The sequence below is a fragment of the Astatotilapia calliptera genome, chromosome 17, assembly GCF_900246225.1.
Source record: "Astatotilapia calliptera chromosome 17, fAstCal1.2, whole genome shotgun sequence".
In the NCBI taxonomy this organism is placed as follows: Eukaryota; Metazoa; Chordata; class Actinopteri; order Cichliformes; family Cichlidae; genus Astatotilapia; species Astatotilapia calliptera.
The window spans coordinates 7,746,646-7,774,273 of NC_039318.1; the positions used below are offsets into that span (position 1 = coordinate 7,746,646).

Below are 27,628 nucleotides of genomic sequence, written 5' to 3' on the forward strand. Positions count from 1 at the left end.
AGAAAGTTCAGTTATAAAAAAAAATAATAATAATAACTCAGTTTTAGTTTTATCTGCTTTTTGCAGATCAGTCCAAGTGGTCACATCATGACTACTTGGACTGGACAAGTCAAATTTGGGAAGTAGGCAGCTGGTGAGAAAAAATAGAGTTGGCAAGGCCAAAAAGCTTCAGATTCAGGTTGCAGAATGTTCACTGTTAGGATTTTGAAAATTCACAGTGCACAACCATAGTAATCAGTCACACACACACACACGCGCACATGCACACACACACACACACACACACGCGCGCGCACGCACACACACACACACACACACACACGTACACAGATATGTTCTTGGTCATAATCCAACTACTTGCTGTGATATGAAGTTTGGTGTCTGGTCTCTCAAGTCTAAGGACCATTGTGAAATCACAGGTTCACAGTTGGTCACAACTGTACTTCCATGTAGTGATCAAGCAGTAACAATCCAGAGGTGCACATGGAGATTACCATAAAGGTTTTCTTTTGCTTTTAGGACTATTTGAACAACTCATTTGATTTCTTTATTGACTGTAAAGTTTCTTTATTACAGAAATGCATATATCAATTCAAACCACCACTTACCAGTCTCTATTTGAGTCTTTTATTTGAGTCTATAGCCTATAATCACATAGTGCATGACTGATATAAAAATAAATAACTTACATAGCTAAAGAACTAACAAAACATAGCAAATATTGTGATAACTATCATTATTGCATGATACTGTACTTTTATTTTGATATTTCAGACAGATTGCTCAGCAAACCATTAGCTTATAATCATCCACACTCATTGTATTGTATATTGCAGTCCACAGAGACACGTTTTATCTAGAGGGATTGCATGCATGGAGCTGGTGTTGATAAAGGAAACAGTCAAGCAGGTCACCCCCATCCTTGCAGATTCACAGTATTAAGAGATTTCAAAGGATAAATGATCTACAGTAAAGGTCCAGTTTTATTGCCACTGTTTGTCAAACAGACCTTCGTTGTCCTCGCGCTTGTGCCCTGTTGACTATATCCTGGTACATCTTGGACCTGAGAAACCGTGGGTAGGAGTCTTTCTCCATGAGGCTGTAGATTTTACCTTGGACTTCATTGAGGCTGGCTGGGGTGGGATCCGCCAGGCTCTGCTTAGTCTTCTCCCTGGTACGGTAGTCAATGTTAATCTGCCAGGACAAAGAGAGGAAAGAATAATTTTGAAGAAAAGAGTCATTTACTTTCATTAATGTAATAGTCAGTTTGTTAATTTGTCATAATGAATAATAAAATGTCCCCCTTAACTACATGCATGAACCTTCTCTGACGTCTTCTTCTTTTCCTCCTGCCTGGCAGCTCCATATGCAACATCCTTTTCCCAAAATATGCACTATCCATACTCTCCAGTATATGTGCAACCAATCTTGGTCTTATCTCTCTTTGCCTACAAACTTTGTCTACAAACCACTCAACCTGAGTGGTCAGTCCCATCTTGGTCAGTCCCAGTGGACATCTTAGGATCCTCAGCGCTGCCACCTTTAGTGCCAGCTTCTGTCTTTTTGTCAGTGACACTGCCAAACCATCATAGCAGGTCTCACTACCATCTTGTAAATCTTCCCTTTCAGTCTTGCTGCTATCCTTCCTTGTCATACATCACTATCCTGTTACCATGATAAGAATCTTTTAATTTCTTTTGACTGGGTTTATCATGGGTTTAAAGTAGTGAATCATGGGTTTAAAATTAATAGTCAAGTCTGTAGAAAACTGCATTAACTCACCTCTCTTGGTGCCTGAACCTCAACAAACTCCTTAAATATCTTGTTTGCTTTTGACACCAGCTTAGCTGAGCTCTTGATTTTTTTGTAGTCTTCACAGGCCATCCAAAACTCAATATTCTCATCACTGAATTCTGACTTAAGAAATGTCCGGAAAGCTGCCAGCCCATCTGAGAACAAAAAAAAAAAAAAAAAAGAATCAAAAAGTTAAAGAATGTAAAATATAAAAACACATAAGACTCACGTTTCTGTACAGCAGCTCATTTTACCCTTTATTATCTTTTGGTGTATGATGAACATAAGCAGGAAATTGTATTATAGTTACAGCATAAATAAATCAGAACAAAATATTCCAACAAAGAGAACACATTTTTGTCAGCCAAGATAAGTGAGTAATTAATGTGCTCCCTGTTGACATTATGAGAAGTGGGGCATGTTTTTCTATGTGCCTGTGTCATGCTGACATGTCATTTCCGCCCTTTCTGCTGTTTACCTCTTAACACAGTGCAATGCAACAATACTGTTTTGATTGGCCTCGAACAGCATATACGCTTACTGTGGTGCTTAAAAATTTGTAAACACATTACAATTTTTTGTTCTACTTACCAACAAAAGCATGAGAAAAAAAATCTTACATTTTTTTTTCCAAAAAAAAGGAGAACTCAATTAAACCAAATGAGACAAAAAGTATCACACTTCATTTATTTGAGGATGACTGACAGAAGAATATGAATATGTTTTCTGTATCATTTGGGACCTCGTTCATCACAAATGAGTGCGAGAACTGGAGCTAAACATTTCCAGTAAAAATCACTGTTGGATATCAACTTAATGGACATTTTGCCATATTTGTCTCTAAACAAGTATAGGATGATGTCAGGTTTTTGCACATGAACTGTTACGTTTAGGTCGTTTTGCAGATTTTTTGTGTTATTTGAAGGTTGTTTGTAGATAAATGAAACAAAAGTAAACCTGTTTTACGTTAAAGATACACGAGCAATCCACTTCTATGGCTATATAAGCACTAACAAGCACATAGGCACAATTCTAGGTTCCTGTTAGACACCATCACCAGACTTCTTACCCCTGCTCAATCTGGTTTTCCTACCATGACTGTGATTTTTATTTTTTATTTTTTTGCTGGTAAGGTCAATGGTATCAGATCACAGTTCAAGCCAGGAACCTTCCAATCTGTCCAAGTGTCTCAGCCCACCCCATTGTCTGAGTTTTATCCTATTTCCATGACAGATCTGCCAGATATAGTTTGCATATGTGCACTTCTTCATGCCCAATTGATATTCGTTGCAAATGAGGTTCTACTTATCACCTCCACCTCCTGTCCATTATCAGCCTGTCTCTATCTTCTGTGTGCATGCCAGATTTCTTTAAAACAGTCACTGTCATCCTTTTGCTTTAAAACCTCTCCCCAGATCCCACCATTTCAGACATTTACAGCCCATTTCGAAACCTCCATCAATTTGCTAAATCCTTAAGAAAGTCGTGGACCATAAGTTACATATTTCTCCTGTCCTAACCCTTTTAGACATTTCTGGTACAGAAACATTAACGTTTTTTTCCTCTCGGTATTTTTTCTCCTAATCTGTTATGCATAAAAAAAGGTATTGCTTGTTATTTTGTTCTAACAAGTCACATATAGCTAACAGTGCCCACAGGTTGAATGCATCCAGATGAAACACACAGTATTCTTTTTAAAGCAAATTAAGGTTAATACCTTATTACAGGAACATCCAGCACTCTGTTCCTATTGATTTAACATCACTTATGTAATCCAAATATGTGTGTGTTTGTATCTACATTTTGTAGTGTGCTGCTCTAATGCTTGGTCAGTGGAAACAGGATGCACAGGTGCATCACGCTCCCTGTGTCTAGGGAAATCCTCTAGTTTTGCCTGGGAAACATTATTTTGTTGTGTGTCAAACTGATGTGTTATGTCATAACCTCAATTTTAATGAAGCTGTTCAAGTGAGTATGACTTTTCAAGACTACCATTTGTTAGCCTAGTGTTATGGAGTTCATCACTGAACAAAACTGGGATGCAGCTGTTGCCACCCACCCTTTGGACTCCAACGCTTATTAATTTTTGCAAAAATCTTGTCCAAAACACGCTAATAACTACACGCATATTACTGACTTGTTAATATTTCAGTGTCTATTAACTGACAGCAATCTTAAAAGTGCAAGTAACACCGTGCAACAAGGATACATTGATTTGGATAGCACTTCAGTTTTGGTGTATGTATGAGAATTATGGTGTGTTTTAAAGTCTTGTTCTTTATTGTCTTTGCTGATGAAATGATGAGGAAACAACAGAGGGAAATATGTGTTTTTTAATCTGCCAGGTTTGTAACTGCTCATAAACCCTGGTATCTTTCACCTGGAAAAGCCCTAAATTGTACCGTATGTAAAGATGAATGAATTTCATATAATTGTACTAAGAACAGAATTCACAGACACCCAACTAAAGCATTCACCTAGCATTTCAATTAAAAAACAAAAAAAGAGGGTAACTGTGGATTGACATTTAGTTAGCAAGGACACTAAAAATAAAGATGGTCCTGGGTGAACTTTAAAAAAGTGAAATGATACAATGATGGACACCCTAAACCTTTCCTGTAATCGAACTACTGGGATAATCATGTTATGGTTTTAGACATTCATCATTCACCCAATATCCAGCAGTTCAAGCTCACTCATCTTTGGTTATATTCATGTATAACAAAACAATGATTTTAATTATTTGAGACAATATTTGGCAAATGAATTGGCAAAAAAAGACAAACAAATAGCTAGTTATAACCTCATGTGTTTCTTTATCAACATTTTTTTTTTATAGTATTTCTCTCACCTTGCTACAGATACTGACACATTATTGCCACAATCATTGGTCATATAACTGGACAGGTATACAGTGTTTTTATTACCATTTTTAGGGAAGCATATGTTGTAAATTGTGTGCTTGATCTATGTACATGTATGCATACGTACAATAAGGAAGACAAAGCTGTCAGCTCATCAAATGTTACTTGGGGGTCAACAGTCCCAAAGGTATCATTAAACTCATCCAGTACTAGTTGACTGACCCAAGATTTTGAGTTGTTCCAGGAAACGTGGATAGGACCTCAATCAGCCTAGATTAAACATTCACTTCCTACAAACGACGATTGATTTCTATATCAGTAAAAAAAAATTGATTTGACCTTTGAGGTTCAGCAAGACACGAGCATCCTAATTGTAGGAGGAAAATGTTCGAATTTGATTTGAGTTGATCCGACTCTCACCAAATGAATGTGCCCTTTACTCTTTTAGTTTAGAGTTTTCTGTCAAAGATGCTACGTCACATGGCTTGTCAGCAGAAAATAAATCCATGACCCATTTGTGCAGACAGACATGTGAGTTGTGAGTGCGTGCTGCTGTCTTTTTGGTCCAAGGGGAAGGTCAAAGACGAGGATGTGACTCATTATGCGGCACGGACTCTTAACAACAAAGAAATGACACACTTGCATAACATGGGCTTGAGAGGAGAACAGTAAAATTTGTTTTTCCTGAGTGAAAAAAGGAACGTATTAACGAAACTGGTAGGGGCTTGTTTACTTCTGTATAAGGTGGCTTTCATTTTCTTGGGGCTGGCTATGAGTGTTCTGTGCAGTATGAACTGTTCCCTCAGAAAATAGAAAGTGTTCACTTACACTTATGAGTGAGGAGGCTATCGAATGATTCAGACCATCGAACAACTTCATCGGTTGATAGTCTGATGGAGAGAAAGACAAAAAGAAGTGCCTCAATTACATGCTAATCAACAACTATGCTTTAATGCATTTTGAGTCCCCTGCAGTGTTTTATATAAATTCTTGAATGGCAACTGAGTTTAATGCATGATTAATTCCTCCTCATACTAATTCTTCTTCTCAAGGCCATAAAATATTTCAAATAACAGGTTACTTTTAAAGATTGGAGGAGACAACAGAGCTACAATTAAATGATTAATGTCTTCCACAGCATGTGCAAAGCAGTCTGAAATATTTTAAAACAATGCCACAAGTTACTTTAGTGAGGATGTGTTAGAACATCTGACAGTGTACCTTTTTTCCAACTGGCCAAAATAATATTTACTTGATTACTACTAGCCTAAGTGCAAAAAGGTCTATGCTAAACAGACAATTATGCTGTACAGTTTGCTCTGTCTGTGCGTTCAGCTCATACAGTTAATGACATTGAGAAAAGATTTTTAAAAAATGGGGTATATATATATATATATATATATATATATATATATATATATATATATATATATATATATATATATATGAAGATAAATATGGAACTCAATGTCCATTTATATGCAGCAACATGTAAGTAAGTAATCTATATATGATTAAGGGACTGTGTGTTTCATTGTCAAAAGAATAAAAATCATAAAAAGTGGCATGCAAGATTAAATTCAATGAAATACTTTGTAAGCAGATCTATAAAAGAGGACTTTTTCATTTCCACCATGAATCTGTATTTACATGCATTATGGTGAACCTGTACATATGAGTAACATGCACCTGACAAAGAAATTTCTTGGACATGCTTTAAAAAAAGACTGGAAGGTTGGCTAGATCAATTCACACGGCTTGAAATGCCATCGCCTAACATACATTTAGAAGGTTACTGATCCAACATTAAAGTTTTGATGTAACCCCAAAGTACAGTAAGCTTGACTTCATAATATGTCATATGATATAATGTAATTTCGAGGCCGTAAACACAATTTGGAAATACCAAAAATGGTTATATTTAACATTATATAATATTATTATATTATTTTGATATATTACATGTCATTGTGGTGAAATTAAACTGACCAAAGACAATGTTATAAAATGCTATACATGCTATAAATTTCAGCCAGTTGATAGGTGGGTGCTAGGCAATATGATGATATCATAATATCTGATATAGATAAGAATCAGACAGTTTCGAAGCCTAAAGTGCATTTGTTTGCCAACTTAGGTTGGGCAGACAAACAAACAATGGTTTAGTGCAGCAGTAACATTCATACAGTCATTACAGCGGGACATGCACCGCTGAAGTTATCTCCTCTAGTAAATGCCAAGGGTGATTCTTGCAAATATGTTATGACTTAGGACTTGCATTAATAATAATAACTATAATAATAAAAATAATACTTGTGTCATTCTCAGAATATATAATACTTTTGCCGACATACTGCTCAAATGGAAAGCAATAAATTACATTCATATCACCTCAAATTAAAGAAAGTCTTAAAGGCAACTTTTCCTTGAAAGGTCTGATAATTCTAATTATTTCACACAACAACAGGTCAAGCACAAAAATAATTTGTAGTCTTATAAAACCAGCACAGGAAGGCTTGTTTTCTGGCAAACTCACTTCAGACACCTGGCTGTGGTTTCGTGGGCTGGAGGCAGGAATTCTGAGAAGTCATTGTAGGAGTCAGATTTGTGGGACAGGCAGCCTAGTCTGGTCTTCATGGTGCAAATCTTGCTGAAAAAGAACACAGTATTTAATGGTTTTCAACATTTATTTTTTAAATCATGAAAACTGACTTTTGCATCATTTTCCATATTGTCTTGGTACTTTGCAAGAGTCGCCACTTTATGTAACACTACCTGCATCAGGACTGAACCTGTGCTCCAAAATCATTCACAGCACTTTAACCACAACACAACTCCAACCTTCTCCACTGGACCCCCTCCCCCCAACCCCTTTTTGCTTTTCCCTGTGCCATGCTATTTATAATATACCAGAAACAGCTCTGCTATCAAGAACCTTGCTCTTACATAGTTGCTGTTGCCAAGGTGGCTAATCATATGTTTTGTCTTTGCGTAATTGGGCTGTTCCTTCAGATGATGTATTTATGTTCTCAAATGTTGATGGATGGCCTGCTGAATAAGCTGATCATAAAGAAACAAGATGCAGGCCAACTGAATCCAAAAGACAGGACTAAACATGGACAACAGGTGCAACTCCATATGCAATGGCTCTGCCTCATTCAGAATGAAGCTTCAAACATCACTGATACCCAACTTCCCTTCCTGAGAAGGTGTTTTGGTGTGGCTGTATAATGCACGTAATGCAAAGTTTAAAATGATTTTCACAGAGTGTGAAAAGTAAAGATTTTTCATTTTTCAATTTTTCTGATCATTTTACCTGCACTATAGATAATAAAACAAATAAAAAATTTATTTTTGCCGCTATTCTGCTCATCATCTTATTTATTACCATTAAACCAATCACAGTGATAGAACTCCCACCCAATAGCTAGGCTTATTTGTGATTTCTCTATAAATGTATCATGTTTATAGTATTTAGATGACCATTCAACATGTGGGGAGTCTTTAAAAGCCCCACTGTGTATTAACACTCACCCCACCCCCATCGCCCACACCCAACCCCCAACAAAAGAAAAAAACAGCATCTCTCATGGACCACACTGAAACAAACCATATCTCCATCTCTCATCACAGTCTGTCCTGTTTCATTTGTACACTGCTGCTGCCATGTACAATTTGTCACTGTTCTGCCTCTGGGACAGATGGGTCACTCCAGATGGGGCATGGTTATAAAGATGCTGTTTTTTAAAAGTAAGTCTATACGGATAGTCTCAATAAACTGTTATTAAGTCTCAGTGTTGTCATTAGTACTACTTACTTCCTTACGTAATTTTAACTGTAAAATGCTACTGTGCTTAAATACTGTGTATTTAAATCCAGTGATGTCTGTCATCACTGAGGAAAAGACGTACCCTAACTAATAATTCTATGCTATATTTATTATATATTATATATTTGTGTAATTTGGCTTTCACCATGTCTTGATATTGTAGATCATTCATTAAATTTCAGATTTTAATTTTCATAAAATACTTAGTTTGCTAACTGGAAAAAAGCTAAACTAGTTATCTATCAGTTGTTATACATTACATGAACAAAAATACTGAGCTACCTACACGTTACACCTGGAGAAGCTGCTCTGCCGTGGAAGCTCATACTACGAAGCTCCCAGCACACAGTTTTTGTCCCGATGTGAATGCCAAGAGGAGTTTTGGAGAACGGGTTGAACATTGGTGACTTTATGTGGCTTTTTTTCTTGGTGACTGAGTTGTTGTCGTTGGTAAACACTTCCACTTCCACACATACGTTTGAGCATGGAACACACAAATGGACTTATTGTTTGCAAATACAGACTCAGTGACTAGGCTCTTGATTCTATTCAACTGTGGCACCTTTGTGACTGAAAAACCTTGAATCCAAAGATAAAGAGGTGCGGAAAAGTATCATTGTCCCTACCGTCTTTGACACTTTACCAGATGACTGCATGACTTTTGTTTTATCTGTAATAAAAGCCAAATAAAGTCACTCTTTGTTTGTTTCCAGTCTTTCAGCTGATCTACGGTAAACAGCTGCTGACAGTAGCACGTATTTGGGTAAAGATTTGTCTTGTCCACTCACTTTGTTGCAGTGTTACATCTACAGGATGTTTGCTTGGCTTTGGTGATAGTCCTGGTTTGTAAACATTTCCAGATTGGGCTACTTTATTAGACACTGTTGAGCTTTAGAATGACTCAAGCAGCTTGTGTCTCCATCCTTCTTTCCATTGTAGTTGTCCATCCATCATAAAAAGCCATTATCCCAGTTTAGTGTCCCTTTTTCTTCGATGATATCAGTGCAGCAGAGGAGTTGGAGCACTGGATTGTTTTGATGTTTGGACCTTGAAGTGGGAACATTGCATGAAATGTACTGTTTATTAGCTGACCGAAATCCATTTGCTGGACATAATGGGCTTCGTCCACCACATGAATTCCAAAGCTCTTTAAAATATCACTTTTTGTTTTCCATCTATCCACTCCTGGGTGTTTTGAGGGGTTGCATGCATGTAAGAGAGTGTACGTTCACTTATGTTTGGGCTGCACTAATGCAGAAGGTTTGTGGTATTGCTATTTAATGAAATTTGTTCAGCACTCTGCCATTAAGTGGAAGAGGTAAGCCAGTGAAATAAATCTATGTTCACAGAGGAGAACATGAGGTTACAAAACAATCAATGAAACCTAGAAGATTGCGCACTGACAGATTTGTTTGGGTTTCAGTTAAGAGTTAATGCTCTGTCAAAAACCTTTTCTATTCATCAAACGTAAATCTAAATAAAGAATGTAGGCGGGTTGTTTCAGATGCACTGCAGATGTGATGCAGCTTGCCCCAGAAACGCCCAAGTTATATATCGGATGTTATATATAAAACAAATCCACTCAACTAGAAAGGCAGCTTATGTGTCATCTATATGAGTCATAATCTCAAGGTGCACTTAACACAAGGTATTATTGAAAATTCATTTTCAGAGAGGAAAGCTAAAATAATAGGCAGGGATATTTTAAACATGATAGACTATGTATAGACTTGTAGTTAAGTAAAGATCACTAGTGAGGGCTGAGTTGTGCGTCAGTAGTTAGGAACATTTAAAAAAAAGACTGATGTTAGAATGAAACAAATATAGCAATAACACCAGAAAGATTAAACTTTAAAATATCACATGACAAATTTGTAATGTCATTTTTTAAATCAAAATTGTCAAATTTAGTGGCTGTTAAGCAGCTTTTACACACAATTTCCCCCACAAGATGATGCAACGCTTTAAACCTATTAACATCCACCAGATTGCTGCCGATTCCTCTGATGCAGTAGGAGCATTTGGTCTCATTAAGCTAAAGAAACATAGTTTCAGATACTTAAACATACTTCCCTTTAAGCTCTCTTACATGTGTTTTGGCCTCGCAGTTCTTCACTTGTAGGATTTTGATTTGGATCTGCCATATAGGTGAAGATTTCATAAGAGTTGATGTGTATATAAGCAACCAATTGAAATATATGAGCTTAAGTGTTCAATGGTAATAGGATTGGTAAATTCCATCACCTGGATGGAAATGTACATGTGTCAAGTAGCCTTAAATCAGGTGTGGAACACGGAAACATAGATCTATACATTGCAGAAGGTGCTAACTTTTTTTTTTATCACTGAAGTAATGTAATCACCAAATCCATTTACTTGTGTATATGTTTGATTCAAACCCGTTTTCAGTTCCAAGCTGAAATGAAAGCATAATGTATTTCTATTTAGTACTGTCTGTTATTAAATTCAATTTGGTAATACTTATTCATATTCAGCAACATAGTCATTTCTATTCCATTTTAATTTTGACTTACATTATTAAAAAGCTTAGCTTTGTCTCATATTTTCTTGGCTTAAAAGAATAACCAGGCTGTTTCTTTGAGATTAAAATCAAATGTTTTTCACATTTTATTTAATTCTATTAGTGGCAGAGGGCGTGCACAGGGCATTTAGGTGTGTGGAAACAGCAAAAGGTAATGCACATGCTTTCCTACATGAATAATAAAACAATAGTGTTTATAAGCTCCTCTTTTACAAATATTATATTTGCCAAGCAGTTTGTGGCAATAAATATCTAACGTAATCAGCTGCTTCTTCAATAAATTTCAATAAATGCTGCAAGTAAACCCCAAATCCACTTGCTGCAGGTGCTGTAAAGTAAGAGACCTTCTAGCCAGCAGAGCAAACGGTGCACTGCAGTCAACAGAGTCGTGTTTGCAGTGATGAACTTTTCAAATGTAGTAGCATGGCCTACTAGTAAATCACAAAAGTGTTGTTCACTCAAACAGGTGATTAAAAAAAGGAAATGAGTGAACATCCTTAGGTGTCAATTAATAATAGTAGTAATTAATTAATAATAGTCTGTGAGTGAATTTTACAAAAGCAGTATAAAAGTGAGAAAACTGAGAAGGGTGCACTTAGCAGACATAAACAATGACGCAAAGCTGCAAGACTCACAACAAATCTCACTTAAAATGCTCTCCAAGAGAATGAAGACTAGTTAGAGAATTGATTGGGATTCAATCCATTTTAGTGGTGCACAAGAAACCAGAGGTTAGAGCACAAATGGGGAGTGTCGACATTACTTATTTGCTACTTTACTTAACATAATTTGTAGAAACCAAGCTATGCTTTTAAATGGCACTTCCTGCAAAACAGTGCAGTCATTTAATCATCCCCTTTATGATCAGTGAAAATGAAAGGTTATTTCATGCAGATTGCATAATATATTGAACATATTGCCTTTAGATCGCAATTAGTGATTTAAATTGAAACGCATCTGGTCATGAATTCATGTTTGGCAATAATACTCGAGCATTTAAATTTGAAATACTGGCACGTTAGGCAGCAGCTTTCATCCATTAGAAACTATGCATTATAGTTAGATTTTGTTTGTGTGCCCGTGCCATTCTTTAGCAGGCAGAGGCCATCAAGTGAAATTGATAAGGAGAGACATTTATATATTGATAAGCTTGTTTGGTGAGTGACAAAATTGTCAGTATCATGGCAACAGATGCCCTCCTCCTGTCTTTTCTCCCTGCCTCTTCTTTGTTCAGACAAATCTGTATGTCCGTGGCTGCTGTGAAGTACATTCTTCATCTGCAGTATGATGCAGACACGTGCTGCTGCTACCACTGAGCTATTTATAAAAACCCCTGACAAATCCGTGTAGTCAGGGGGAAGCAGTGCATGTTCTATTCAGCCATGCAGCAAGGCTGGCTCCTGGAGGAAGGAGGCTAAAAACAGCAACAGCGCTCGAATGCCTCGGATACACACAAGTACGCCTCGTGAATCTAAAAGTACAGGAAGCATCCGCTAGACTTCCAGTGTCTGAGTTCCCTGGTGGGGTTGGTGGATTAAGATGTTAAAATGTAGATCATGGAAGCTGCGACTGTGTGTGTGTATGTATATGAATATTCTTTGATGTTACCTAACTTGGTGCAATGCAGGTTTTAAGACGTCTCTCCATGTCCTCATTTTTGCATGCCGACAAGAAACACTCTGCAGTTCTATACACTGTATGTGTGTAGTATCAGCTTTTCAACAAATCCTGTAAAAAGGGATTAGATTGATGTACATATAGCATATTCATCCAAAGATTTTCTACTAGTCAGCATGCTGGTGTATATTGGTAAAATGCATTTATTTGGTGCTAAGGAGAGGGACCGTATTGATTAAAAAATTTATGTTGTACTATTCTATACACTGCATGACCGCGTAGGGTACATGTACAGGGCCCTGGTGACTATGTCGGCAGTGACGCTGCGTTGACGTTAAAAGCAGAGGGCATGCGTGTCAGGTCATCTCTCAAGTTAAGAGAAGATAATCTTATGCACAGGTCACATCCCTGCTCTTGTTCCTGTTGAGTGCCAGTAAAAATAGCAGCCTGTCAAGTTAAAGTTTTATACATTGCTCTTACATTTTCTTCCTGCTTCCGAGCCCATCTCACAGCATACGTCATACTGTTTCGGCACTCTGTTTTGCTAAAAGACACTCACACTTTATTCCAACATTTATATGTTTCCCATTATTGTAAAGTTATTGTTTTCCACCATAGGTTTGTCTCTTCTTGATTGCCACTACTGCTATTCTGCTTCTACTTCTACTTTTAGAAGTACTCTAAAAATTGAAAATAAAAACTCTAGAAATCCTACAATACTGTGTCACCTCTCCAAAGCCAGACATCCATCTAACAACCCATGCATCCATCCATACTCGACTGCTTATCCAACTAGGGTGTTGAATTTATCTGAAAGTGTGGTCTCCATGTCTACCATCATGGACAGGTTACCAATGCCTAAAACGCTACCCTGAATATCAAATGTTTAGTTTAATTAAAAAAAAAAAAAAAATCAAAGCTCATAATAAGAGCTAAGAGGATTAAAATAAGTAATTATTTTGAAAATATGTCTCATTTTGAAAATATATTTTCAAAAATATATTCATTCAAAAACACTTTAAATAAACTCTTTTAAATAAGAGCCTTAAAAGAAAAAATAAGACAATCATATAAACTAACGTAAAATGTGTAACAACATTAACTCCCAATGCTTTGTAGAGCTCACATTGTGTGACAGGTAATTCCAGTTCCAGTAAGAGCTGTCTATCTTGCCATTAAATTAAAGAAACAACTCTGAATATGTCACTGTCTAGGTCACACATAACACTGATTGGAATAATGAGGAACTGTTTCACTTTTAGCAGGGTGACTCAGCCTTCCCACTATTTGTTAGTATTATATAAAACCCTTTAAACCCCAGACCATGTTAGATGTCAGTAAAATGGTCTTGGTTTCTCTCTCACTCTCAAAAACTTCAATAAACCTTATTATGAGGGGAACTCTTACACTGATTACTTAGGACATGAGACTTGTTAAGGTTGTTCCTGAGTGGTTCATGTGCCAAAATAACCAGCTGCTGTAGTTCTATTTTTGTAAATTATATAATATGGACACTTTTTGCTCCTCGGCTCAGTCTGTTGTGTATAGTCATGTTCATAATAGAGCCATCCTTTAAAAACAATGATTTTGCAGTGTCTGTAATACTGTCATTAATAATCATCATAAAGAAAAGCATTTGAAAAATATATAGTTATTATTATATGCCTATTTTATCTGATATTTATATTACATAAACAATATATTATGCAATGTTACTTATGCTATTATTTTTTCACTCATAAAAAAATCTTAGTTCTTTGTCTCAGTATCACCACATCACAATATCATTTGAGTACTTCACATCCACACAGGAACTGGCATTCACACATCTTTTAATTAATGGATCTATGAGTTGCTTAATTACTCCACTCACTCACTGTCAGCCTTACACTCGCTCTTTTTCACACAAGAAAAGTGTACAGTTGCTTATGTTATCCCTGCAGAACCACTTATGCATCCTGGCTGATTTGCTTCTGTGGCACTGTGTCACCTTGATGTGCGGACCTCAAAAATACTCTTTGACGATTCAGCAAGTTCTTCTGGACCAAGTATGGCAAGAAAAATCACACAGAATCTTTTTATGTACATACATTTAGTACATAGATAGAAGGAGAAATGCTACTGGAGTGCTAATATTATGCTTAAATTTTTAGTGAAGAAATAACAAAAGAAAATACTTTCTTTTGTCATTCAAATCCCCAAAGTACTAGAAAACTCTCAAATATTGGCTAGTCTGCTGCCAAATGTCACAATCAAAGTGCGATTGTTTGTCTAGCTCTACTCTCCATTCATTACATAAGCCTGTTTTTGCTGTTTTCGGGCTAATTAAGATGCACTGTGACTCAGATGACAAGTTATAAGGGTGACTGCTCGGCAGTTCAGCTTTGGCAAGTCCATCCATGTCCGTTCCCTCTCTGCTGCAAACTTGTCAGATTTGATACTTGAGTCACAGTAGCACAGCTGTGGTCTTGCACTTGTGCCTTCGCCTGTGTGCATTTGTGTACACTTGGCCACGAGAGCGGAAAACCGACTGCCCACAGAAGTATGTGTCAGACCATCTGATGTGTTGCCACCTTTAGCAACAACAGAAAGAGAAATCATGGCCGATTTCCGTTTTATTACTGGTCTCAGGACAGGCCAATTCACAACATGCATTGCCCTGAAGAACTGTTAGCTGCCATTCTGTTCCAGAAATGTCTGCAGACTAGATTCTTTCTGTTGTCAGAATTGAAAGCCAGTTCAACAAAAAAATGAATAGGTGATAATCAAAGTGTTAAAGAGAAAATAAGGACTGTTTTCTGATATAGAGTTAAGTCTATATATGTTTGGACACTGAAAAAAGTTTAGTTTTTTTAACTGGTTACAGAAACATATTTGGCCTGGAGTTGCTTTGAGGTGTGGTGTATATTTTGCTATGGACAGACAACATTCAGTCAAAGGAGGTCCCCATGCAGGTGAAAAAAGCCACCCTTAGGCTACAAAAATTGAGAGAAATTGCTACAATAGTAGGAGTGGCCAAATCTACAATTTGGTACATCCTGTGAAAGAATGAAAGCACTGGTGAACTCGGCAATGCAAAAAGACCTGGATGTCCACAGAAGACAACAGTGGTGAATGATCACAGAAGTGAACAACACTCTGAAGGAGTATCTACCAAGCCTACCATAAAGAAAAGATGGCATGAAAGTAAATACAGAGAGTTCACTGCAAGGTGCAAGTCACTCATTTCATTTTATTCATTTATAAAGCACATTTAATAACAACAGGGCATTGACCAAAAAGCTGTACAACATAACAATTAAACAGTGACATTAACAACAACAACTGATAAAAATTAAAAACAGATTAGGATAAAAGAATTGGTAACTCTCCTACTGTTTCGAAAGCCAGAGTAAAAAAATATGTTTTAAGATGCGATTTAAAAAGAGTAACAGTTGGGGCCTTTCTAATGTGGAGAGGTAGATCGTTCCACATTTTCGGTGCCACAACTGCAAATGCCCGATCTCCTCTATGAGCCATCCTAGACTTATGTAAAGTAAGGAGCAGTGTTGGGGAGTAACGGAATACATGTACCGCCGTTATGTATTTAAAATACAAAATACGAGTAACTGTATTCCGTTACAGTTACCGTTTAAAAAGGTGGTATTCAGAATACAGTTACTTTGTTGAAATAAATGGATTACACTGCGGTACTTGTTTCATTTTGTCGCGGGTCAGGACTGTTTGGGTTTTGTTTGACAGCTACATTCTGTTGTTCCAGGTGGCAGCGTTACGGTTGCCATGGTTACAGGGCGACGCTCTCTCTCTCTCTCTCTGCGACTGTGTGTTTCCTGGGTGAGAGAGCACCTTTTCGTTGTTGTTGTTGTTGTGCTAAGCTAACAGGCAGAATGCTACAAGCATAGCTCTAAAGAATGTAGCATCATGGGCAGTGTAGTCCGTGTTGCAGGGAGAATGGACTGCCATACACGTTATGTGTCTGTGAGCGCGAGGAGGGAGAAAAAGGGGAGTGGAAAGGTACGAGTTGTCATCAAGCAAAAACGGGAGCTGGAAGCATGTAAATATAATAATAACCACTGCAGCCAAGAAGAGTGCCTGACGAGCCCAGTTGTAAGTAAGCTATTAAGACTCGACTGTACACCGTGTTCGTGTTTTCCTCTGAAAACAATAAGTTCCGTTGGAGCAGCCTTTCAACGCCTCTCTCTGTCTCTCGCAATAAAAGTTGACCCAGACAACAAAGTAAAGCTATTTTTCGGCTATGAGCCGACAGGGACCCCGCCGTATTAGTCAGAGGTCCCTTTACTACAGTTCGGAGTCACGGACCTTCAGTAATAGTAATAAATCACACAGCAATAGTACATTCACGTTGTTGTAAAAAGCATGATAATATATTAAGTAATCCAAAGTATTCACAATACGTTACTGTCATTGAATAACGTAACGGAATACGTTACAGAATACATTTTGGGGCATGTATTCTATATTCTGTAATGGAATACATTTTAAAAGTAACCTTCCCAACACTGGTAAGGAGTAGGTGATCACTTGATCGAAGGGCTCTAGAGGCTGTATACAGCTGCACAAGGTCAGACAAATAGTCCGGTGCCTGGCCATTTAGCACTTTATAAGTTAAAAGTAAGATTTTGAATTTAATTCTAAAACGCACTGGAAACCAATGAAGGGAAACAAGCACCGGAGTAATATGTTGGTGTTTCTTCACACGAGTCAAAAGGCGAGCTGCAGCATTCTGTACAAGTTGGAGCCGGGCCAAGCTGGACTGACTGACACCCACATACAGTGAATTGCAGTAATCCAGTTGAGATAAAACAAACGCATGAATTGCTCGTTCCAAGTTTCTAAAGGATAGAAAAGATCTCACTTTGGATAGGAGCCTTAATTTAAAAAAGGACCGCTGGACAACTGAATTAATTTGTTTCTCAAATGTAAGTTTGCTATTCAAGAGAACCCCCAGGTTTTTTTACATGTATTTTAACAGCACATGTTACAGTAGGTTACATAAGTCCAAATCTGGGGCATTGAAATTACAGCTTGGTCCAAAAATAATTACCTCTGTTTTTTCCTCGTTGAAGGTAAGAAAGTTTGAGGACATCCAGGTTTTAACTTCGTCGAGACATTTGACTAACGATTCCATGGGCGTAGAGGTGTTTCTATTAAACCGAAGATAAATCTGGGTGTCATCGGCATATGAGTGAAAGCAGATGTTATGTTTCCTAAAGATTAGACCTAGGGGTAACATATAGATTGAAAAAAGAATTGGGCCTAACACGGATCCCTGCGGGACACCACAAGTAAAAGGAGCTGGGGAAGAAATAAAATCATCAAGGCTCACGGAAAAAGTCCTCTTGGAGAGGTACGACCTAAACCATTCCAAGGGGATACCTTTGATGCTCCAAATGGGAGATCAGAATGCTGTGGTCAACAGTATCAAAGGCTGCAGTTAAGTCTAGGAGCAGGAGCACGGCTGGGTCTCCTGAGTCAGTGATTAATAAAATATCATTAAGTATTTTTAAGAGGGCAGTTTCTGTGCTGTGGTGGGTTTTGAAGCCAGACTGGAACTTCTCAAAAATATGATGACTGTTTAGAAAGGATTGTAGCTGCTCAAATACAATCCTTTCTAGCATTTTTGACAGAAACGGTAGCTTGGAGACAGGTCTAAAATTAGCAAAAACAGAAGAATCAAGATTTGGTTTTTTAAGCACTGGCTGCACTACAGCGTGCTTGTATCCAGTTGGTACTACTCCAGAGCTGAGACTGCTATTAAAAATAGTTAAAATGTCAGGACCGACTACCTTAATAATCTTTTTTAGAAAATGGGTTGGGACTCCATCTGAGGGGCAGGATGATGTCTTTATGCTATTGCAAAGCTCTTCTACCTGGTTAAGACATACAGCCTCAAACTGGTCAAAAGCAGCTGAGGAGGTATATGTTAATGAGACATTATACAGCGATGGGATAGATGTAGATCGAAGCCTTTCTATCTTATTAATAAAAAACTGCAAGAATCTATCGCAAGTTTCAATGGAGCTATCTATATGGAAAGTGGGGGAGATATTCAAGACCAATTCAATAACTGAGAAAAGAGTTCGGGGGTTATTAGAGTTGGTCTCAATAATGCTTGCGAGAAACTTAGATTTTTCGGCTTTTACGATGACTTGATATCTAGATAGGCTCTCTCTCAGCAGCAGGAAAGAGACTTGTAACTTTTCTTTTTTCCATTTTCGTTCGGCCTTCCTGCACTGTCGCCTAGCTGATCGAGTTGAGTCGTTTATCCACGGGTCTGAGTAAGCTGTTGATCGCACTGATTTAAATGGAGCGATCTCATCAAGAATAGTCTCATAAGCCTCAAGAATAGAAAGGCTGGATTGGACTTTGCTAAAAATATCTAAAATAAATAAATAAATAAAAAAATCAAACAGCACAGTTCTGGGAAACCATTGTTTGGAAAGATGAAACCAAGATCAGCCTCTACCAGAATGATGGAAAGTATGGAGAAGGCGTGGAACTGCTCATGGTCTAAAGCATATCACGTCATCTGTAAAACACGGTGGAGGCAGTGTGATGGCTTGGACGTGCACTGTGACACTAGTGTTTATTGATAATGTGATAAAGGACAGAAGCAACCGATGGAAAATGTAAAGTGCAAAGAAGTGGAATATTATTGAATGCCCAATTTAGTCACATGATCTTAATCCAACTGAGCATGCATTTTACTTCTTGAAGACTAAACTTCACACATAAAGACCACAAACAAACAGCAGCTGCGGTGAAGGCCTGGCCGAGTATTAAAAAGGAAGAAACCCAGCATCTGGTGACATCCATGAGCTTAAGACTTGCCAGCAAAAGTTTTCAACCAAGCATTAGAAATGGCCAATTTATTTTCAGTTATTTAATTTGTTTTTTTGTTCACATGTGAATTTTGTTCCATTCCATTTTCCGATAACTTTGGTGAATGCTGTTTACAGTAAAGTCTGTTGGATTTTAGGCAGTGTTTCCCACTGTAATTGCATTGTATTGTACTGTGGCATGCTTTTATGCATAACAGCAACTCGAAATGTAGAGGGAATGTAGAGAGGTTGTACAATGGTAAATTAATGAATGAATGAACTGTGAAGGATAGAAGAAAAAAAATATTAAAATACTACAGCAAGTAACTGGGTAGCTGTGTGGACAGCACTAAAAGAGCAGCACAGAAAATGCTCTGCAGTAGAAACGGTACTAAGAAAAAGCATGAGAAAATACAAAACAGGGACAGATGTAAGCAATCCAATGGGCCAAACATACGTTTATGAAATCTAGGTGTGATGTGCGAGTGAATGTGAGTGCGAATGGTTGTCTGTCCCTGTGTGTCGGCCCTGCGACAGACTGGTGACCTCTCCAGCGCCCCCCGCGACCCTGAAAAGAATAAGCGGAAGCGAATGGATGGATGGATGGATGGTTTAATTGTTTTGGGTCCATTTTTCTGATTCTTTTTCTTTCTGTTGGATTCATCATTTTATTATAACTTATTCTATTTATGACTGATAACTTAGACATCGCCATAAAAATGAATGGGTCTATATATAGTCACACCCATAAGCTAAAGTTGCATGTACAGTTGTGTTGATATGTAGCGAACCTTGATGTTGTTGCAAAATCAGCAAAAAAAAGAAAGAAATCCTATTATCTTTTCTTGGTTAGTCAAATAGCTTTAAAACTACAATTATCTGCCCTCTTTTGTGCCTTAAAAAATGTCATATCATTGTTATTATTATTATTCTTTTCTTCCATTTAGAACTTTGTAGTCATGGACTTTTACATCTTCCATCTCAGAAGCAACATTCTAAAAGCAATAATGAGTTCTAAAACTCCTCTCAGGTTTGCTGACCCCTGACCTAGGTGCTTATTATGGGTTCATTAAGTTGATTAAGCTCATGGTAAATCAACCTTATGATTAACAATTAACTTAATCAGATACATTAATAAACCAACTGCAGAGTTTGGTGATACTTTTCTTTGGCAATGTTTTGCTTTATAAGTACAGCTATTAAATATTTTGCATTACATATACAATATTACACACATACAGACACACAGACACTTTCATGCTTTTTTTATACCAAAGTCGACCCCAGCAACAGCTGATGATTAGTTTTCTAAAATTTTCATTTAGTTAATCATGTTCCATAACGCCACAGTTCCTCAGTCCGCCAAGGCCTGCCATGAGAACACCTGAGCTCATTACTCACCTCACGACTCAACCTGGGGTAAGAACTGCCCAGGGGCTTTTCAGTACATAACACCCTGTTACTATTTTCATCTTCCTTTTACTCAAAAAAGTACATTCATGTACGGTCAGATTATTGTCACTTCCCTGCTGCAGGCTTCTCTTTTTTAGTTTATTGTGTAGAAACATAATCTGTGTTCACTTCACAAGCTCCAGCGGATTATAACTTAATCTCAGACAGAATACAAATGTACAGCACTGACCATTTAAGGGCACAGAACATTATCTGTTATTGCAGTTAGTTTAGGATCCTGAAAAAAAAGACCCATCTGTTTTATGAGTGCTACTACACTTTTCATGTCAAGCGAATATATAATGACACGCACAATTTTGGTCACCCCCAGTTTGGTCAAAAGTTCATTGGCTGTGATTGTATATGTAAAGGCTGACCTGAGCAGCACTGCTCTTTTATTTCCATCTTTTACAGTTTCAAAGTAACAAAGAAGGAAGATTGCTTGAAGCAAATGTTTGGGCACACTGCATGGTCTGTACTTAGTAACCGTCCCCCTCACCCCCAGCAAGTATCACAGCTTGTAAACAGTTTTTGTAACAGCCAAGAGTTCTTCTTGTCTGGGGGAATGTTAACCCACTTTTCCTGAAAAGTGCTAGTTATGTGAGAATTTTTGGGCCATCTTGCATGCACTGACCTTTAAAGGTCTATTTTCAGATTTTCAAATCTGATGTGTGGTGTATTGCAAATTAGAGGCTTAGAGAGTTTTGGCACCCCTTTTGCAAACATACTTTTGCTTTTTCCTGCTGAAATATACTATATTTAAATACCTTCCTTTACAGAACTTGTTTGCAAAATGGAACAAGCTTGTTTAGAACTTTACTTGATAGTTCCTAATTTTGTGGCGAGAATGCACAAAGCCTTGATATTTTTCCAAATGTGGCTGAGTGATGGACCAGAACACCACCAACCTGGATTCTCATAAGCTCTTTTACAGTTAACTGGAGAAGCAGTTCTCCAGAAAAGATCTCTCTGTCTTCTGAATCTCCAACCTTGACACCTGTGGGTACTGCTCACTGCTATGTCTTCATTACATTATCAGGTGAGGAAAGGGCTGACTAAAAAGGTTTTACTATCATTGTATAGCCTTATGTCTTTTGGAGTCCAATTCTTACTTAACCTATACAACAAAGACATTAGAAGAGCGGGGTTGCTGATTTCAGTTATAAGCACTTCAATGGCATGCCATTCTTTATTTCTTTGTTTATTTTTTTTAATTTTATAGGACTCTACATGCACTTTTAATGTTTTATGTTGGCAGCTGAAATTAATGTTATGGACTGTCATCACTGAGTTAGATAAAAGCTTCAAAAAAAGATGTCTGAATGTGGTTCAAAGATGGCTGCAGGAGCTGCAAGACAGACTTGTAGAAAGAATTAGTTTGGACTGAGGAGAAACAGAGATGTTCTTTTGGACCAATATTAGAAATGTAGATGATTCATTGTATTATGCACGTTGGAAATAAAGACAGTGATTTACATTGAACAGTCAAATTCTTATTTTTCTATTCCCCTTAAAAAATAAAGTTCCAAGAAGAAAGATGAAGATTCTTGAAAGTTACAAAGAAAGAAGTGAATGTAATGTAATATGAAAACACTGAAATAATTAAAAAGACAATTATTGGTGTGGGTGTCCTACCGTCCTTGCTCAAACATATTAGATATATAGTATGATAGATTGATATTTTGGGGGACTCATCACAGGAACCCTCTTTGGTGTCTCCTAATTTCAAAATTACTCACGTACACTCGTCACCACTTTTGTGCATCAATATGATCAACTTCTAAAGACCTCTACAAGTACAAACTAAAATATTGAGGAGCATTATAATTTCCTTAGCCCAGAATTAGAACAGTGCAGTTCATTGAAGCAGTTTGCTGCTCTGAGGGATAATTCATTCCGATTTTGATGCTGCTGTAGCAAAAGCATTTTGACCGGTGTACATTGGCTATCAGGGATAATGCTAATAGTTAACGTGGCACTAATGGTTTTGTCCACCTAGGTGCTTATTATGGGTTCATTAAGTTGATTAAGCTCATGGTAAATCAACCTTATGATTAACAATAAACTTAATCAGATACATTAATAAACCAACTGCAGAGTTTAGTGATACTTTTCTTTGGCAATGTTTTGCTTTATAAGTACAGCTATTAAATATTTTGCATTACATATACAATATTACACACATACAGACACACAGACACTTTCATGCTTTTTTATACCAAAGTCGACCCCAGCAACAGCTGATGATTAGTTTTCTGTCAAAGCATTGCTGATCTTGAAATTTTAGGTATTCACACCGACTGTGATAACATGGTATGCCTCTTGAAATCCTTACATTCTGTGCTTTAATAATCTGTTACACATCTTTGCTTTCACCTCCCACAGTTCTCAAGTGACCACTGGGAGCCCTTACCACTGTCACTCACCTCGGGTGTAAAGGGAGGGCAAACAAGGCTGCCCAGTCGTTGGCCAAGTATTTATCTCAGAGCTATGTCAGATTACACTCAAGTAAATCTGCTTGTCACTGGCTGCACAGAACTATTAAAAGCACACGCATGTTTAGGATGATAAGGGCACGGCAATGACTTGCATTAGCTAGTGGAGAACATTTTGCTTAGTGATAAAATTAGAGCTTGTCATCTCCTGTGGGCTAAATCTGAAAATGATGAGATGTGACTAGACTAGAGTTTTTTTTTCTTCTGTTTTTTTCACCACTGTGTCTTTTTTCTCACAGTAGGCTAGTCTAGTGTTTTGTGTTTTGTCTTGCTTTACCTGGGTTCATTGGCCTAAGTGTCAAAACGCTTTGTTCGGTTAACTGCTCACTACTACAGGCTGTAAGCGTGTCTCTTTTTCTCAGCCCGCCGTCAGTCATTTTTGTAATCAGTTTGTTACAGAGACTTATTTTGAATTGTAGAAAATCTGATTCACTCCTAGGCCTCATATTGTGTCTACTAAAAGCATTTCATTTCAGCAGGATTTAAAACTGTGTTTCATACAAATGTAACAAGAATACGCTGACTTCCATTGCTGAGCTACAGTGGTGCACTTGTGGTGACAATGCTAATTTTAAAAAATATGTGATTTTCTTCAATCTTATAAAAAAAGATTACAGTACAACAGAACTGTTAACATGTTCTGCAAAATGCATTATGGTGATTGTACTTTATTTGTAGAGGCAATGTCAGACAATCATACAATAACATAAAACTAATGTGTTAAGTCAAATAATCTTTTATGGGAAATGTAATGCCAAGGGATTAGGCCTTTTTTTTCTTCTTTTTTTGTGACAACTGGCAGCTGGGACAGGCACAGAACATGAGGACAGAGAGCAAAGAGAATGAAACGTGACAGAATTCCCTCACTGGAATTGAACTGGGTACATTGCATAATGCTGACCTTAAATCACTGGTGCACAGGGACACAATTCTGGCATATGCTCTATCGACACAACAGTGTTGTACAAATACGAATACATTGATTAGTGTGTAATAACATCTTCCCAAAAAACTTCTTCATCCTCATACACTTGAAAATAATCCATTAAAAATACCTAAGAGCAGGCATTTGTGAAAGTCAACATGTTGCCCCGCCCATCTTGAATACAGTGACTGCAATACAGTGATGGGCACTGGAACTCTGTCTAATCACATTGTATCCAAATAACAACAGACTGGACACATACTGTAAGTAGTTCTTATAGGCATTTGTGTGGCATGAAGGCAAATTTTAATTCATGCCTGCACTTTCTGACTCAGGATATGAAGGCTCATACCTATGATGAATTGGAACCTCTTCTCAAATGATGAAACAAAGAAGCAAAAACGTGAAGCCAGAGGATCTACATAAAGCATTATCCTCTTCCTTCTCATCTGAAACTTCATATCCTGAACTGAATTCAGGACTCTAACACATAAAAACATGCATAAACGTACTCATTTATTATTACTGTCAAAATTAGGTATTGTCAGCAGATTAGACATGTGACCCACCTGTCACTGAACAGCTGACAAGGACAAAAAACACAAAACAAAACAGAACAACAACAGCAACTGGTTATAAGCTAACGTGTTAGCTAATTTTAGCCAGTGTGCTAAAAATTAGTTTTTCCCTCTGATAAACAGTTTCATTACATTTTCACATAGTATGTAACTTATTAGTTAAGTGTTCCTTCAAGAACATTAACAACAAAGTTTCACTAACTAAGGGTAATAGAATCTCCTTCCCCACCCAACATATTGACACTGCAAACATACTGATACATTGCAAACATAGTGGCCTACACCCACTACAGAAAAACTGGAGGCAGAGTTGATTGTCCTATACCGGCCACAAGGATAATGCACTTTAGTTAGGAGCAATAAGCTAACAGAATTCAGTTGACTGCAATTTGCAATACACTGACATCTTTTGGTGAGATTTTACACAGTGTACCTTTACTACTATTACTACTGCCCAAAAAACACTCACGGTAGCATCGTTAAAACTGACTAATCTAAACTTTACTAGTGCTGTCAGCGTTAATCTCGTTAAAATAACGTTAAATTGTTTGCCCCATTCCCAACAAACTGCATGTGTTTGCACATTTTTCAGTGACATTTTGCACATTTTTTGATTGAAATGACTAAAAGCATTTCTACTGGGGGTTAATGTTCTTTTTTTTTTTTTTACTTTGCCCATCCAGAGTCTAGAACCACCACTGACAGGATGTGAAGCCTCCCTTCCAATGTAGAGATCCTACTATTAAAAAAGATTATCAGTATGACTCTCAGAAAATAGGGTTTCCTCGTCAAGTACAAGTAAAAATGGCTAAAGGTTCACAGAGGAAAATGATAGAAATTTAAAAAAAAGAAGTCATTCCATATTTTAGGGGGAATTGACCCTTTGTTAATAAAATCAATGGCTGAAAAAAGGTAATAAGGATTAAAAGGAGTTTAGGAAGGTTCAGGATGCAGCCTCACCCTCAGATGCCACTTGTGTAGACTTCAAAACCCTTCTCCGTTATTGATAGCAGTGCTAAGTGACATTTACTGGACTGAAAAGCCCTCAGAGCTACCAGAATCAAGGGAGGGAAAGTGGGAGGGTGTGAACTGATTTTCAGGAGTGCTTACAGGAAACGGAATTGAAAGCATGTGAAAATAAGAAAACACTTAGGAAGACATTTAGACTGGCAGTGTACACAAACACTCCTTAAAATTAGCTGCATGACACTGATGTTCATAACTTCAATTACTCTCCCATAATAGTTTCATTAGTGTTTCCAATATTAGCCCCAAAGACGTCATATCACTTAGACAACAGTGTTCTCCCTGATTTATTAGTAAGCCTCCATTCAAAGCTACACATAATAATCCATGCTGTGAACCATCAAGAATAACAAAGACCTACATAATGCCTGGAGCTCGGTGTCTACAACAGAATTACATAACACTCTGTCACCCAATAAATTAATATGGATCCTTTACCTTGAGTCCGGTGTGAGAGAGCAGCTGGACTCTTTCTCCCCCTCTTTTTTTATCACTGCCTATCCCCAACGTGCCTTTTGGCTGAACGCAGCCTCCGTCTAGCCAATGCTGTTGTGTATTTGTTTGAAACTGTACTGCTCAGCACTGAAGATATCTAGTGTTTCTGATGCCAGTGAGTGGGAGCTACATGCGGCATGCTCATTGGTGTGAAATTATGAGGTGGGGGGGAGAGAGCAGCTGAGATGGATGGAGGCAGAGAGTGGGGCTGGAAACAGAGAGAGAGTCGTAGGGGAGGAGAGCTTTGTTTTCATGGGGAAATCTCCAAGGACAGCCCAGAGCACATCTGTGGAGAGGAGAGGTGCTGTTCGGTGATGTCAGTGAGGTTGCATTTGAAAAGATGGGAACGTAAATGTAGCACAGGAATACAGCTGTGCGTGGCTACTGATGCCTAAGGTTGACTACCCAAAATTCTCAAGAGGAAACTAAAACTGTTTGTTTGAAATTAACACTCTAAGAACTGTTGAAATTGGTTTGATTGTGAGATATTTTAGGACATTAGGGCGATAGCAACAGAATTATCATTCAATCATTTAATTTTTTTTTTGTAATTTTCTTACAGTTTTCTCTCACTTTTTCTGGCCAGGAAACTGCATATGAAATTCAACCATTTTAATATAGCGTTTAATACTTGCCTAAGCCTCTGTGATTAATAAAGCATTTTGATGCTGATTTACATGATCAGCATAAAAGACAATCACTTTAATGTCCGTCCTCTGAATCACTAGAAGCTGTGCATCCGAACGAACTAAAATAAATAAATAAAGATTACGTAACCCAAAACCTAGTGTACACTCAGGAAAACTGGAACAATGATGATAACATGATTTGGTAGTCAACGGAAGCCCAGTTATCTATGCGTATGTGCAATTTTGGATAAAACATAAAGACAATGTGTGGAAGAAGTGGGATTGCACCTTCACTTGTTTGTAAGCCAAAAGCATATGGAAAACGGCACATGACAAGCTTAGGGCACATAGATGCGAGTGAAAGTGAAAATTATTTGTCTTACTGCAACGTGAAGAGAAAGATAAGATCTGCAAGGAACTGAGAGTGTGAAGAAGGCAGTCTGGCTGAGAACCAATAATTCTTGCTGCTGAATAGGCAACTAAGTGTTATATAAAATCACACACATGCACGCATATGCACATGGACGCACACACACACAC

General features: G+C 37.6%; 1 protein-coding gene across 2 annotated transcripts; it reads right to left on the bottom strand.

The window, feature by feature from the left end:
• Positions 1–279: 279 nt before the first annotated feature.
• Positions 280–26,640, bottom strand: LOC113009310 (regulator of G-protein signaling 8-like). 2 transcript variants are annotated; one of them, XM_026147531.1, is made up of 5 exons: positions 26,403–26,640; positions 7,195–7,304; positions 5,487–5,548; positions 1,783–1,949; positions 280–1,194 (listed from the first exon to the last, which is right to left on the bottom strand). In XM_026147531.1, exons 2-5 carry the CDS (start codon positions 7,293–7,295, stop codon positions 1,000–1,002), a joined length of 525 nt encoding a protein of 174 aa, XP_026003316.1. In that variant the 5' UTR covers positions 7,296–7,304; positions 26,403–26,640; the 3' UTR covers positions 280–999. The 2 variants fall into 2 exon arrangements, with proteins under 2 accessions (XP_026003316.1, XP_026003315.1); XM_026147530.1 differs by having other exon boundaries at positions 7,195–7,308; positions 26,403–26,639.
• Positions 26,641–27,628: the final 988 nt, after the last annotated feature.